General features: G+C 41.3%; 1 protein-coding gene across 5 annotated transcripts in view; it reads right to left on the bottom strand.

The window, feature by feature from the left end:
- The window catches only part of LOC112256346 (follistatin-related protein 5), a 167,503-nt gene that overhangs the window by 56,682 nt on the left and 97,880 nt on the right, over positions 1-12,941 (bottom strand). For all 5 annotated transcript variants that reach the window (XM_024429520.2, XM_024429522.2, XM_024429521.2 and 2 more), the window contains exon 6: positions 6,198-6,318. In XM_024429520.2, the coding sequence (XP_024285288.1) occupies positions 6,198-6,318 (121 nt within the window). The remainder of the gene's footprint in view (positions 1-6,197; positions 6,319-12,941) is intronic.

The raw sequence follows: 12,941 nt of genomic DNA, 5'->3' as shown, positions 1-12,941 counted from the left end.
TCCTAACTGACCTAAGACAGGGAATATTTACTTGGATTAAATGTCAGGAATTGTGAAAAACTGAGTTTGGCTACGGTGTATGTAAACTTCCGACTTTAACTGTATACTAAGATCATGTGACAGATTATGTGACACATAGATTGCACACAGGTGGACTTTATTTAACTAATTATGTGACTTCTGAAGTTAATTGGTTGGACCAGATCTTATTTAGGGGCTTCATAGCAAAGGGGTGAATACATATGCACACACCACTTTTCCATTTTAATTTTTGATTATTTTTTTAAACAAGTTTTTTATTTTTATTGTACAACTTTATGTATGTCCATTAAATGAAATTCAAATAATAATCCATTTAAATAACAGGTTGTAATGCAACAAAATAGGAAAAACGCCTTGGGGGGGCGATGAATACTTTTGCAAGGCACTGTAGGTGTCTTGTTAGACTGTAAACTCTCCTTCCAGACTCACAATAAGCATCTCCAATCCCAAATTAAATCTAGAATTGGCTACCTATTTCGCAACAAAGCCTCCTTCACTTATGCTGCTTAACATGCCCTTGTAAAACTGACTATCCTACCGATCCTTGACTTCGGAAATGTCATTTTCAAAATAGTCTCCAACACACAACTCAGCAAACTAGATGCAATTTATCACAGTGCTATCCGTTTTGTCACTGAAGCCCCATATACTACCCACCACTGCGTCCTGTATGCTCTAGTCGGCTGGCCCTCGCTACATATTCGTCGCCAGACCCACTGGCTCCAGGTCATCTACAAGTCCATGCTAGGTAAAGCTCCGCCTTATCTCAGTTCACTGGTCACGATGGCAACACCCACCCGTAGCACAGACTCCAGCAGGTGTATCTCACTGATCATCCCTAAAGCCAACACCTCATTTGGCCGCCTTTTCTTCCAGTTCTCTGCTGCCTGTGACTGGAACGAATTGCAAAAATCGCTGAAGTTGGAGATTTTTTTTCCCCACACCAACTTCAAACATCTGCTATCTGAGCTAACCGATCGCTGCAGCTGTACATAGTCCATCTGTAAATAGCCCACCCAATCTACCTACCTCATCCCCATACTGTTTTTATTAATGAACTTTTCTGCTCTTTTGCACACCAATATATCTACTTGCACATCATCATCTGTTCATCTATCACTCCAGTGTTAATCTGCTAAATTGAAATTATTCTCTCCTATGGCCTATTTATTGCCTACCTCATCATGCCTTTTGCACACAATGTATATAGACTCTTTTTTTTCCTACTGTGTTATTGACTTGTTTATTGTTTACTCCATGTGTAACTCTGTGTTGTTGTCTGTTCACACTGCTATGCTTTATCTTGGCCAGGTCGCAGTTGTAAATGAGAACTTGTTCTCAACTAGCCTACCTGGTTAAATAAAGGTAAAATAAAAAATAAAAATATACCACACTTTCTTGTGCCTTATTGCTTAAATATACTAAATCAACATATTTACTATTCGAGGGAATTTAAGGTATTAGATTTTAAATGTGTTTTAAATTTTTATGATTTTAATTGCATAGGGCTGAAATAACATTTAGATGTGTTGTTAAGACAAGTGCTACACTATCTCAAGTGATGTTAGACAGCGCCATCATTGTGGTTCACCAAACCATCATTGTGGTTCACCAACTATTTGTATATAAAAAACATTTTATTTATTTTTTACATTCACTCACATATAACGTCTTGTGCTGGGGACAATAAATGGACACTAAAATGTGCAGTTTTGTCACACAATACAATGCCACAGATGTCTCAAGTTTTGGTACTACGACTGCAAGGAAACGTTGTTTTAGAAAATTTGGCAGTGCATCCAACCGGCCTCACAACTGCAGACCACGCGTAACCACACCAGCCCAGTACCTCCACATCTGGCTTCTTCACCTGCAGGGTCATCTGAGACCAGCCACCTAGACAGCTGATGAAACTGAGGAGTATTTCTGTCTGTAATAAAGCCCTTTTGTGGGGGAAAATGTATTCTGATTGGCTGGGCCTGGCTCCCCAGTGGGTGGGGTGCCAGGCTCAGGCCCACTCATGGCTGCGCCCCTGCCCAATCATGTGAAAACCATAGATTAGGGCCTAATGAATTTATTTCAATTCACTGATTTCCTTATATGATCTGTAACTCAGTAAAATCATTGAAATTGTTGCATTAACATTTTTGTTCAGTATAGTTTACTTCATAAAACGTGGGAATTAACTACAATGACCACAATGTTTATTTTACGACTGCTCCCGAAGAGAGATTAATGTTCGATCGTGAGGTGATATAGAGAGCAGCTGTTGCTTCGCGAGGGATCTCTACCTGAAAATACATGATCTAAGGGATTGATAGTTTATATTCATAAAAGTATGCTTTGTTTACTTTGAACTACAAAATATTGATTTTGTCAAGCTGCTCAGCAGCTCTATAGAGATGATGACTTGAAATGAAATAATAAAGTAATCAAATAAAACAAGTGAAATATACAAAACAACTGATATATTTTATTAAAGTAAAGTCACGTGAATAAATGTTGGCTAGTAAGTGATAAGCAATAATAGGCAGTCACTACTATCATGACTTTTATTAATTGTTTCATATTTTGTAATAATCTAACCGAAATCAACCTCAAAATCGCTCAGCACTATTTTCCATGAGTATTTACTGAGTAAAATCATCTTAAGCACCAGCAGACACAGAGGGGAGAAAGAAAGACAAAACAATTGAAAAGAAGAAGAAAAGAGACAGGTAAAGATGAATGCTTAGCCAACGAGGAAAGACATTTCCTTTTCTTTTTCAGTTTCAGCCTGAAGAAGCTTGGGGGGAAAGCTAAAAAAGTGAGTAGTTGGAGCTAGTGCATCAGAGCTCTTCAAGGATGTTGAGCTCTCCACAGATTTTACCCGTATCCTTTCTTGATTTGATTTGCCTGAAGGACTACTCCCCCGCTTAAGCCTGACTAGGAGAGGAACAAGACAAGAAAAATACTATGCCAGTTTGCCTTTTACTCTTGTAACTTTTCTTGTCTCACCTAGACATGCTTTACATACAAAGTGCTGATGAGTGACCAATTTTACTGGGAAATTCATTATGCATTATTTTTCTAGCCGTGATGTGTCAACCCCAGTGAAATGTTAGAGGATATTGAGCCAGTTGGAAATGTCAGACTGGGATGATTTGAGAAAGGGAATTAGGCAAGAAAAGGTAGCACAATATGTGTTAGTGTTTCTTAGTTCGGTGAAGATTAATTTACATCATTATGTTGTACTAGAGATTGAGGGTTTGGTTTTAGCTCTTTCACTATTTGCTCTGTGTCTAGTTTTATACAGCGACATTGACTGACTATATAAACTACTGCATTTACCCATCTCTCACTACCGGGTTGCCATGTTAGGCTCAATTTTTCAAGAATATAGATATAGTTGTTCAGTGTATATCTGGCAACCACACAAGTAGTTTTAAACTTCAGCGAAATAGCAAAGTAAAGGACTATACTGAACAAAAATATAAATGCAACATGCAACAATTAAAACAATCTTAATGAGTTACAGTTCATATAAGGATATCAGTTAATTTAAATAAATTTGTTAGCCCCTAATCTACGGATTTCACATGACTGGTCAGGGGCGTAGCCATGGGCCCACCTACTTGGGAGACAGGCTCAGCTCTGGGGAACATTCCTGAAGTCAGCATGCCAATTGCACGCTCCCTCAAAACCTGAGACTTCTGTGGCATTGTGTGGTGTGACAAACCTGCACATTTTAAAGCAAACTTTTATTGTTCACAGCACAATATGCACCTGTGTAATGTGCTGTTTAATGAGCTTCATGATATGCCACACCTGTCAGGTGGATGGATTATTTTAGCAAAGGAAAAATGCTCACTAATAGAGATGTAAACAAATTTGTACAGTCAGGGAGAGGTTGTAAATGTTAGTGAAGACACTTGCCAGTTGGTCCGCGCATGCTTTGAGTACAGGTCCTGGTAACCCATCTAGCCCTGCGACTTTGTGAATGTTGACCTGTTTAAAGGTCTTGCTCACATCGGATACGGAGAGCATATTCACACAGTCGTCCAGAACAGCTGGTGCTCTCATGCATAGTTCAGGGTTGCTTGCCTCGAAGCGAGCAAAAGAGGCATTTAGCTCGTCTGGTAGGCTCGCGTCACCATTGTAGTCAGTAATAGTTTTCCATCCTTGCCACATATGACGAGCGTCAGAGCTGGTGTAGTAGGATTCAATCTTAGTCCTGTATTGACGCTTTGCCTGTTTGATGGTTGTTCTGAGGGCATAGCGGGATTTCTTATAAGCTTCCAGGTTAGTGTCCCACTCCTTGAAAGCGGCAGCTCTAGCCTTTAGCTCGGTGCAGATGTTGCCAGGAATCCATGGCTTCTGGTTGGATATATACGTACCATCACTGTGGGGACAACATCATCGATGCACTTATTGATGAAGCCGGTGATTGAGGTGGTATACTCCTCAATGCCATTGGATGAATCCCGGAACATATTCCAGTCTGAGCAAGCAAAACAGTCCTGTAGCGTAGCATCCGTGTCATCTGACCACTTCCGTAATTGAGCGAGTCACTGGTATTTCCTACTTTAGTTTTTGCTTGTAAGCAGGAATCAGGAGGATATAATTATAGTCAGATTAAGTCAAGTTTTTTTTAATCTTCGGATGGACATGTGACATGCTGGTAGAAATGAGATAAAACGGATTTAAGTTTGCCTGCATTAAAGTCCCCAGCCACTCAGAGCGCTGCTTCTGGATGCTTATGGCCTTGTACAGCTCGTTGAGGGCGATCTTAATGCCAGCATCGGTTTGTGGTGGTAAATAAACAGCTACGAATAATATAGATGAGAACTCTTTTTTTAGACAGTGTGATCTACAGCTTATCATGAGGTAGTCTACCTCGGGTGAGCAATACCTTGAGACTTTAATATTAGACATTGCGCACCAGCAGTTATTGACAAATATAGACTCATCCCCGCCCCTCGTCTTGGCAGACGTAGCTGCTCTGTCCTGCCGATGCACAGAGAAGCCAGCCAACTCTATATTATTTGTATCGTCATTAGGCAAGTTTCCGTGAAACATAAGATGTTACAGTTTTTAATGTCCCTTTAGCAGGATAGTCTTAATTGTAGATCTTCATGTTTGTTTTCCAATGATTGCACATTGGCCAATAATGCTAAGGGTAGCAGTGCTTTACCTGCTCGTCTGCGAATTCTTACAAGTCACCCAGTCCTCCTCCCCCTTTTTCTCCGCCTTTTTTTCATGAGGATGACGGAGATTTGGGCCTTGTCTCGTCAAACAGTATATCCTTTATGTCGGACTCATTAAAGAAAAACTCTTTGTCCAGTTCAAGTTGAGTAATCGCTGTTCAGAAGCTCTTTTCGGTCACAAGAGACAGTAGCAGCAACAAAATGAGTTCAAACAATGCGAAAAAAACAAATAAAATAGCACATTTGGTTAGGAGCTCGTAAATGGCAGCCATCTCATCTGGCGCCATTAAGTAGTCTATGATGAGATTTAAATCTCCCAGATGGAGAGTTCTACAGATGAGGACAAGTGTCTTGCCATTCAACGAGATATCATCAATGTCAACTCTAATTGAAACTAAATTACACTCCATTTACTTTTATAGTTCCCACAAGGATAATAAGTTGATCCAGGTTTCAGAACCTTGTGCTAATAAATAATAAGGACCATAGAAAAGCCTTACATGTTCTGTTTAGAGCTACCGGCATAATGATGGTCACTTGCTTGAGTTATTATTAACATCCTATTGGCATGGGGGGATGGCGGGTAAACATAGACAGAGAGAGCCAGGGGCTACTGCTGTATGTCAATTGGGAATTGTATTGCCCGAGATAAAAAATTAAGAAAGAATTGCCTACCTGCAACCAACCCATGTTAACTATTGTATAGGAATGTATAGAATAGTGTAGAGTAAACATGGCTAACAGTTTTATCCACTTTGCTGTTGCATAAAGGCATAGATTTGTTATAAGGCTTTTAGCAATATGTGCTTGTAAGCATGTCATGTCTATTGGTCAAGTCAACACAACCTGTGGAATGTATGGTTCTTTGAATTTCCTTTCCAAAGAAAATGCAAGCAGGAAAAAGTAGACGGTAATGTGTAGAAAATAAAAAGAGTGGACAATCCACTCTGGACTGGTCCTGTCACTCACCGAAAGCTGTGTAGAACTCGTCCTTTGTCAGGTGCTCGTCATCATTGATGTCGTTGTATTTGAGAAGGTCAAACAGGGTGCACTCAGAGACATCCTTGGACAGACCTTCCTGCTTGATGACCTGCAACAGAAAAATGCATTTAGACCTTGCCTTTTAAGTGGGCCCGTATATAACTTACAGTTAAACCTAAGTCTAGGCCTGGATTTTTCTGGGTCTGGGATTTTCTTTTTTCTTGTACTTTTTTCCCCCGCTGTCTCCTTTTTTGGGGTGGTTGCCGAAACTGGGAACCACTCGAGGATCTGGGATTTCTAATGTTACAGCATAGAGCATGCAATACAACAAAATCAGTTCTCTGTCTAAATATAGCACGTCAAAGAAGACATGGATTCCTCAGTAATAAGATGATTGAAATAGAGAAATATCACAACCTCTCCAGTGTTGTTTTCCAATGTCAGTAAGACCTGAATGCATTTCTTTGTGTGACACTGTAGGTGAATGTGCATTCAATTACACTGGAGAAGACCCACTGAGGTGTAAATTGTGTGTACAATACATGGTTTAGTGGAGAACAGGTGCCATCCTAAAAACCAGCCCAGATTTGATCATCTCTGCAGACATAACAATGACGACAAACTTGAAAATGATGTTTCTAACCTCAACTCAATTTTACATGAAAAGCTTAACTCTCAAGCCCAATTCCATTCTTTGTCCAATCCCTTCAACAACAAAAAATGCATTCAGGTGAGAAGTTGTGGGTTGGGGGAATTGCTATTTGCTATTGGGGGAATTGCTATTTGCTATTGGGGGAATTGCTATTTGCTATTGGGGGAATTGCTATTTGCTATTGGGGGAATTGCTATTTGCTATTGGGGGAATTGCTATTTGCTATTGGGGGAATTGCTATTTGCTATTGGGGGAATTGCTATTTGCTATTGGGGGAATTGCTATTTGCTATTGGGGGAATTGCTATTTGCTATTGGGGGAATTGCTATTTGCTATTGGGGGAATTGCTATTTGCTATTGGGGGAATTGCTATTGCTTTGAAATGTGGACTCACATTTATTGTGTTGGGAAGAAAAATGCAGTCATCACCTTGAATATGAAGATTAGGTGCTCAATTCAGTCCAACCCGAAATTGCAGTATTTACGCAGTAGCTATATTCTCAATTGTCAAAGAAACTCATAGATTGGTCTTAGCTACTGCATAAAAACCTACAATTACTACCAGAGGGATCCCTCTCACAGCAGGTATGCTTTCACTTTTCACAATTAGAAGTGTGTGGGCATGGGATGAACATTGTAAATAAATTATTTCTGCCCGATGTGGGATTTAAACTCACAACCATTGAACTGTAAACCAACTGCCATAACAGACTAAGCCACCAATCAATCATAGCATTTGGAAGACAAAAAACATACTACAATTTGACATGACTACCATTGTAATTTATTTCTTGTCGTGATGGATGTAGCTACTGATATAAATGTGAATCCACATAGCCTACATGTTTATTTTCTTCGTATTCGTAAAAGCACATACATTCGTATGAAACGGCAAGCAAAAACATCGAATTTGGAATTTTGTGGAACGTCAGTAGTCTAGTCACGGAAGCATCATGCAAAATATAATGGCACATTCCACTTACCAAGACCATTGCCAAATAAGGTGCGCTGTCACCTACTTTTATAGTTAGCCTTGAGGTGGTACCACCCAGCACATCTAGAAGAGAGTGTATTTAATACTGAACCCCTCCCTTGAGATGACGTGAAATTATTATGTTTTAGTCATTATGTCTGTTTGGGCTTCTTGCGTTCCGGTCCATTTGCATTCTACAAATTATTTCTAATTCTAATTACAAATTATTTGCAATTATGTTCAAGGCCCCCTGACCATCCGTTCAAGAAAAGATCGGCCTGCGGATAAATCTAGATGATCCCTGACGTAGATGCACTTTCTCAAGACGTCATGCCTGCTCCCACTCCCGCTCCCTGGCGCTCGAGGGCGCCAGGCTACCCGTCTTTACACGCACCTGTCACCATCATTACACGCAGCAGCGCTCATTGGACTCACCTGGTCTCCTTCACGTGGTTGATTACCGCTGTATATCTGTCTGTTCCTCGGTGGTGTTCCCTGTGTCCGCATTAATTGTTGTTACGTGTTCCTGTTCCATGTCCGTCAGTTATTAAACCTTCCCTTCCTGTACCTGCTTCTTATCTCCTGCGTCGATCCTTTCCCAAGAGGCCTCCACAACATGATTTCAATGGTACAGTCGAACCACTAGGGTCAATAAGAGCTAGATTTACTACTAACAGACCAAAATATATCACTTTTGCAACAAACTATCACAATGATGACCAGCATTGACGTGTTTCACTATAACTAAGCCTAAAACATCTGTTTTTCGATGAAAAAAAATGTTTTTTACATTAAAGTTACTCTTTAAGTCTTACCTTGTCCTAGATAGTCTATAGATCTCTTATTTCTGGAAGTAAATAGTATTATCCCGAGGAAACCCCTTTTCATGCTGCAAAGACTCTCTTGTTATGTTTTATATATGGTTTGAAATATGACAAGTTGGATCTACAGTATCTCACCGTCAGGCTGACTTTCACTCATCCATCATTCTAGATCAGCTGTCATGAAGCTTGACAAAATATGACAGTGTTGGGAAGTAGTGAACAACTGTATTTTGCAGTAGCTTGGTGGAAGTTGAACACAATTCAAATCTTGGTAGTGTTGTCTGTAGTTAATTACTTTTTGCCATATAACGGTATAACTAACTATTGAAACTACACTACTTTTTGGGGCAAAAAGAGAAGAAAATAATGGAGAAATAGGCAATAATTTATTTTATTTCTCAGCTTCAGACCTGCCTAATTCTCACTTGAAACCGTTTTTGCAAGTTGTCGTCTATGACATTTCAGATTTAGATATGATCATTTTTCCCGAGGTAGCTTGAAAACTATATAATTTTTAACAATATTTTTATTAAGGGTAGCTTTTGTTTAGCTTTAACCTCTTCTAGTGTGAAGTAATTGGTAGTTTGGTCAACTATGATTTCCGAGTAGCTTCCCCAGCACTGCTGCCTAACGTATCATCATCAAGAATGTCTTGTTCTTTGCAACTTTGCCTATGCTTTCTGAACTCTTACTGAACTACAAGTGTAAACTATAAAGAATTATCAAAATGTTTGTGATGATTCAACCTCGTATGTTGATTTCAAAAACGTCCTTAAAGTCATCTGTGCATGATAAAGTACCAGAAATGTATTTCCATTGACGTCTATCCCTTCACAGTACATTACAACACTTGCTATAAGCACTCATAAAAGTGTACCCATCCTTTAAGACAATTCATAAGAATTGGCAATTGAATGCATTCATAATACATTAGACACAGTTGGTTCAGAGAAAGTGTTATAAAAAAAAACAGGGCATTCCAAAAGTATTCCCTGCTTTTCTGAACCACCCGATTGGCGGACGGATTGATTCAGGGAGATGGTAATATTAGAGGGGGCTGTGAATCACCACAGTCTTTGATGATTCTCACACCATCTCTTAAATGTTTTATGTCCCGGCTAGAAATCAAACCATCTTTACCTTGCTCTGTAGTTGATGTTCGGGTTTGATGTACCGGAGGAATCGACACTATCTGATTGCGTCAACATAGAGAAGGGGGTCAGTGTCTGAAGATAGAGTGTACCCACCTGACCCTTCATCCACTCAGATCTGAAGACACACACATACGCATGCACACACACATTGAACACACACACAAACACACACGCGCACACACTACACCAGGCCTTAACCTTTGAACTAAATGATTCACATTGTGTTTGGAATGCTGCCAGAGTCCGTGTCAAATTAACACCCCATCAACTTTATGTATTTTATGTATTTTACTTAACCTTTATTTAACTAGGCACACTCGGTTAAGAGCAAATTCTTATTTACAATTAACAAATACACAAATAGAAAACTCGTAAATGAGGGCTGAAATGATTGGTCACGTCAAATTTGTATAATTTAACCTGACAAAACAAGAAGAGCGAAGAATTTAGGATTTCAGTGGTTGAATTCCGGGCCATGAGTGACTTCTGAGATGTGGCATAGTTTTGAGGACCTCTGAGATGTGGCATAGTTTGAGGACTTCTTGAGATGTGGCATAGTTTAAGGACTTCTTGAGATGTGGCATAGTTTAAGGTCAATTGTGTCAACGTCTGATATTCAGAATGAATGACTTTTGTAGACAAGACAAAAACGTTGGGCTTAGAATAGCTACTACATATTCTGCATGTAATACCAGTTTGTACTGTATATATCACGTGGACTGGGAGATGTTTCGTATTGCGTCAGACAACAACATTGACGAATACGCTGATACGGTGTGCGAGTTCATTAGAACGTGCGTTGAAGATGTCGTTCCCATAGCAACGATTAAAACATTCCCTAACCAGAAACCGTGGATTGATGGCAGCATTCGTGTGAAACTGAAGGCGCGAACCACTGCTTTTAATCAGGGCAAGGTGTCTGGTAACATGACTGAATACAAACAGTGCAGCTATTCCCTCCGCAAGGCTATCAAACAAGCTAAACGCCAGTACAGAGACAAAATAGAATCTCAATTCAACGGCTCAGACACAAGAGGCATGTGGCAGGGTCTACAGTCCATCACGGACTACAGGAAGAAACCCAGCCCAGTCACGGACCAGGATGTCTTGCTCCCAGGCAGACTAAATAACTTTTTGCCCGCTTTGAGGACAATACAGTGCCACTGACACGGCCTGCAACGAAAACATGCGGTCTCTCCTTCACTGCAGCCGAAGTGAGTAAGACATTTAAACGTGTTAACCCTCGCAAGGCTGCAGGCCCAGACGGCATCCCCAGCCGCGCCCTCAGAGCATGCGCAGACCAGCTGGCCGGTGTGTTTACGGACATATTCAATCAATCCCTATACCAGTCTGCTGTTCCCACATGCTTCAAGAGGGCCACCATTGTTCCTGTTCCCAAGAAAGCTAAGGTAACTGAGCTAAACGACTACCGCCCGTAGCACTCACATCCGTCATCATGAAGTGCTTTGAGAGACTAGTCAAGGACCATATCACCTCCACCCTACCTGACACCCTTGACCCACTCCAATTTGCTTACCGCCCAAATAGGTCCACAGACGATGCAATCTCAACCACACTGCACACTGCCCTAACCCATCTGGACAAGAGGAATACCTATGTGAGAATGCTGTTCATCGACTACAGCTCGGCATTCAACACCATAGTACCCTCCAAGCTCGTCATCAAGCTCGAGACCCTGGGTCTCGACCCCGCCCTGTGCAACTGGGTACTGGACTTCCTGACGGGCCGCCCCCAGGTGGTGAGGGTAGGCAACAACATCTCCTCCCCGCTGATCCTCAACACTGGGGCCCCACAAGGGTGCGTTCTGAGCCCTCTCCTGTACTCCCTGTTCACCCACGACTGCGTGGCCATGCACGCCTCCAACTCAATCATCAAGTTTGCGGACGACACAACAGTGGTAGGCTTGATTACCAACAACGACGAGACGGCCTACAGGGAGGAGGTGAGGGCCCTCGGAGTGTGGTGTCAGGAAAATAACCTCACACTCAACGTCAACAAAACTAAGGAGATGATTGTGGACTTCAGGAAACAGCAGAGGGAACACCCCCATCCACATCGATGGAACAGTAGTGGAGAGGGTAGCAAGTTTTAAGTTCCTCGGCATACACATCACAGACAAACTGAACTGGTCCACTCACACAGACAGCATCGTGAGGAAGGCGCAGCAGCGCCTCTTCAACCTCAGGAGGCTGAAGAAATTCGGCTTGTCACCAAAAGCACTCACAAACTTCTACAGATGCACAATCGAGAGCATCCTGGCGGGCTGTATCACCGCCTGGTATGGCAACTGCACCGCCCTCAACCGTAAGGCTCTCCAGAGGGTAGTGAGGTCTGCACAACGCATCACCGGGGCAAACTACCTGCCCTCCAGGACACCTACACCACCCGATGCTACAGGAAGGCCATAAAGATCATCAAGGACATCAACCACCCGAGCCACTGCCTGTTCACCCCGCTGTCATCCAGAAGGCGAGGTCAGTACAGGTGCATCAAAGCTGGGACCGAGAGACTGAAAAACAGCTTCTATCTCAAGGCCATCAGACTGTTAAACAGCCACCACTAACATTGAGTGGCTACTGCCAACACACTGTCAATGACACTGACTCTACTCCAGCCACTTTAATCATGGGAATTGATGGGAAATGATGTAAATATATCACTAGCCACTTTAAACAATGCTACCTTATATAATGTTACTTACCCTACATTATTCATCTCATATGCATACGTTGATACTGTACTCTATATCATCGACTGCATCCTTATGTAATACATGTATCACTAGCCACTTTAACTATGCCACTTGGTTTACATACTCATCTCATATGTATATACTGTACTCAATATCATCTACTGTATCTTGCCTATGCTGCTCTGTACCATCACTCATTCATATATCCTTATGTACATATTCTTTATCCCCTTACACTATGTATAAGACAGTAGTTTTTTTGGAATTGTTAGTTAGATTACTTGTTCGTTATTACTGCATTGTCGGAACTAGAAGCACAAGCATTTCGCTACACTCGCATTAACATCTGCTAACCATGTGTATGTGACAAATAAAATTTGATTTGATTTGATATACTGTGTCACCATTGCCATATG

This window comes from Oncorhynchus tshawytscha, linkage group LG08 (genome assembly GCF_018296145.1).
Source record: "Oncorhynchus tshawytscha isolate Ot180627B linkage group LG08, Otsh_v2.0, whole genome shotgun sequence".
Lineage (NCBI taxonomy): Eukaryota > Metazoa > Chordata > Actinopteri > Salmoniformes > Salmonidae > Oncorhynchus > Oncorhynchus tshawytscha.
Note: the sequence above shows the minus strand (reverse complement) of the source record. Positions and strands in the feature narration are given on the sequence as shown.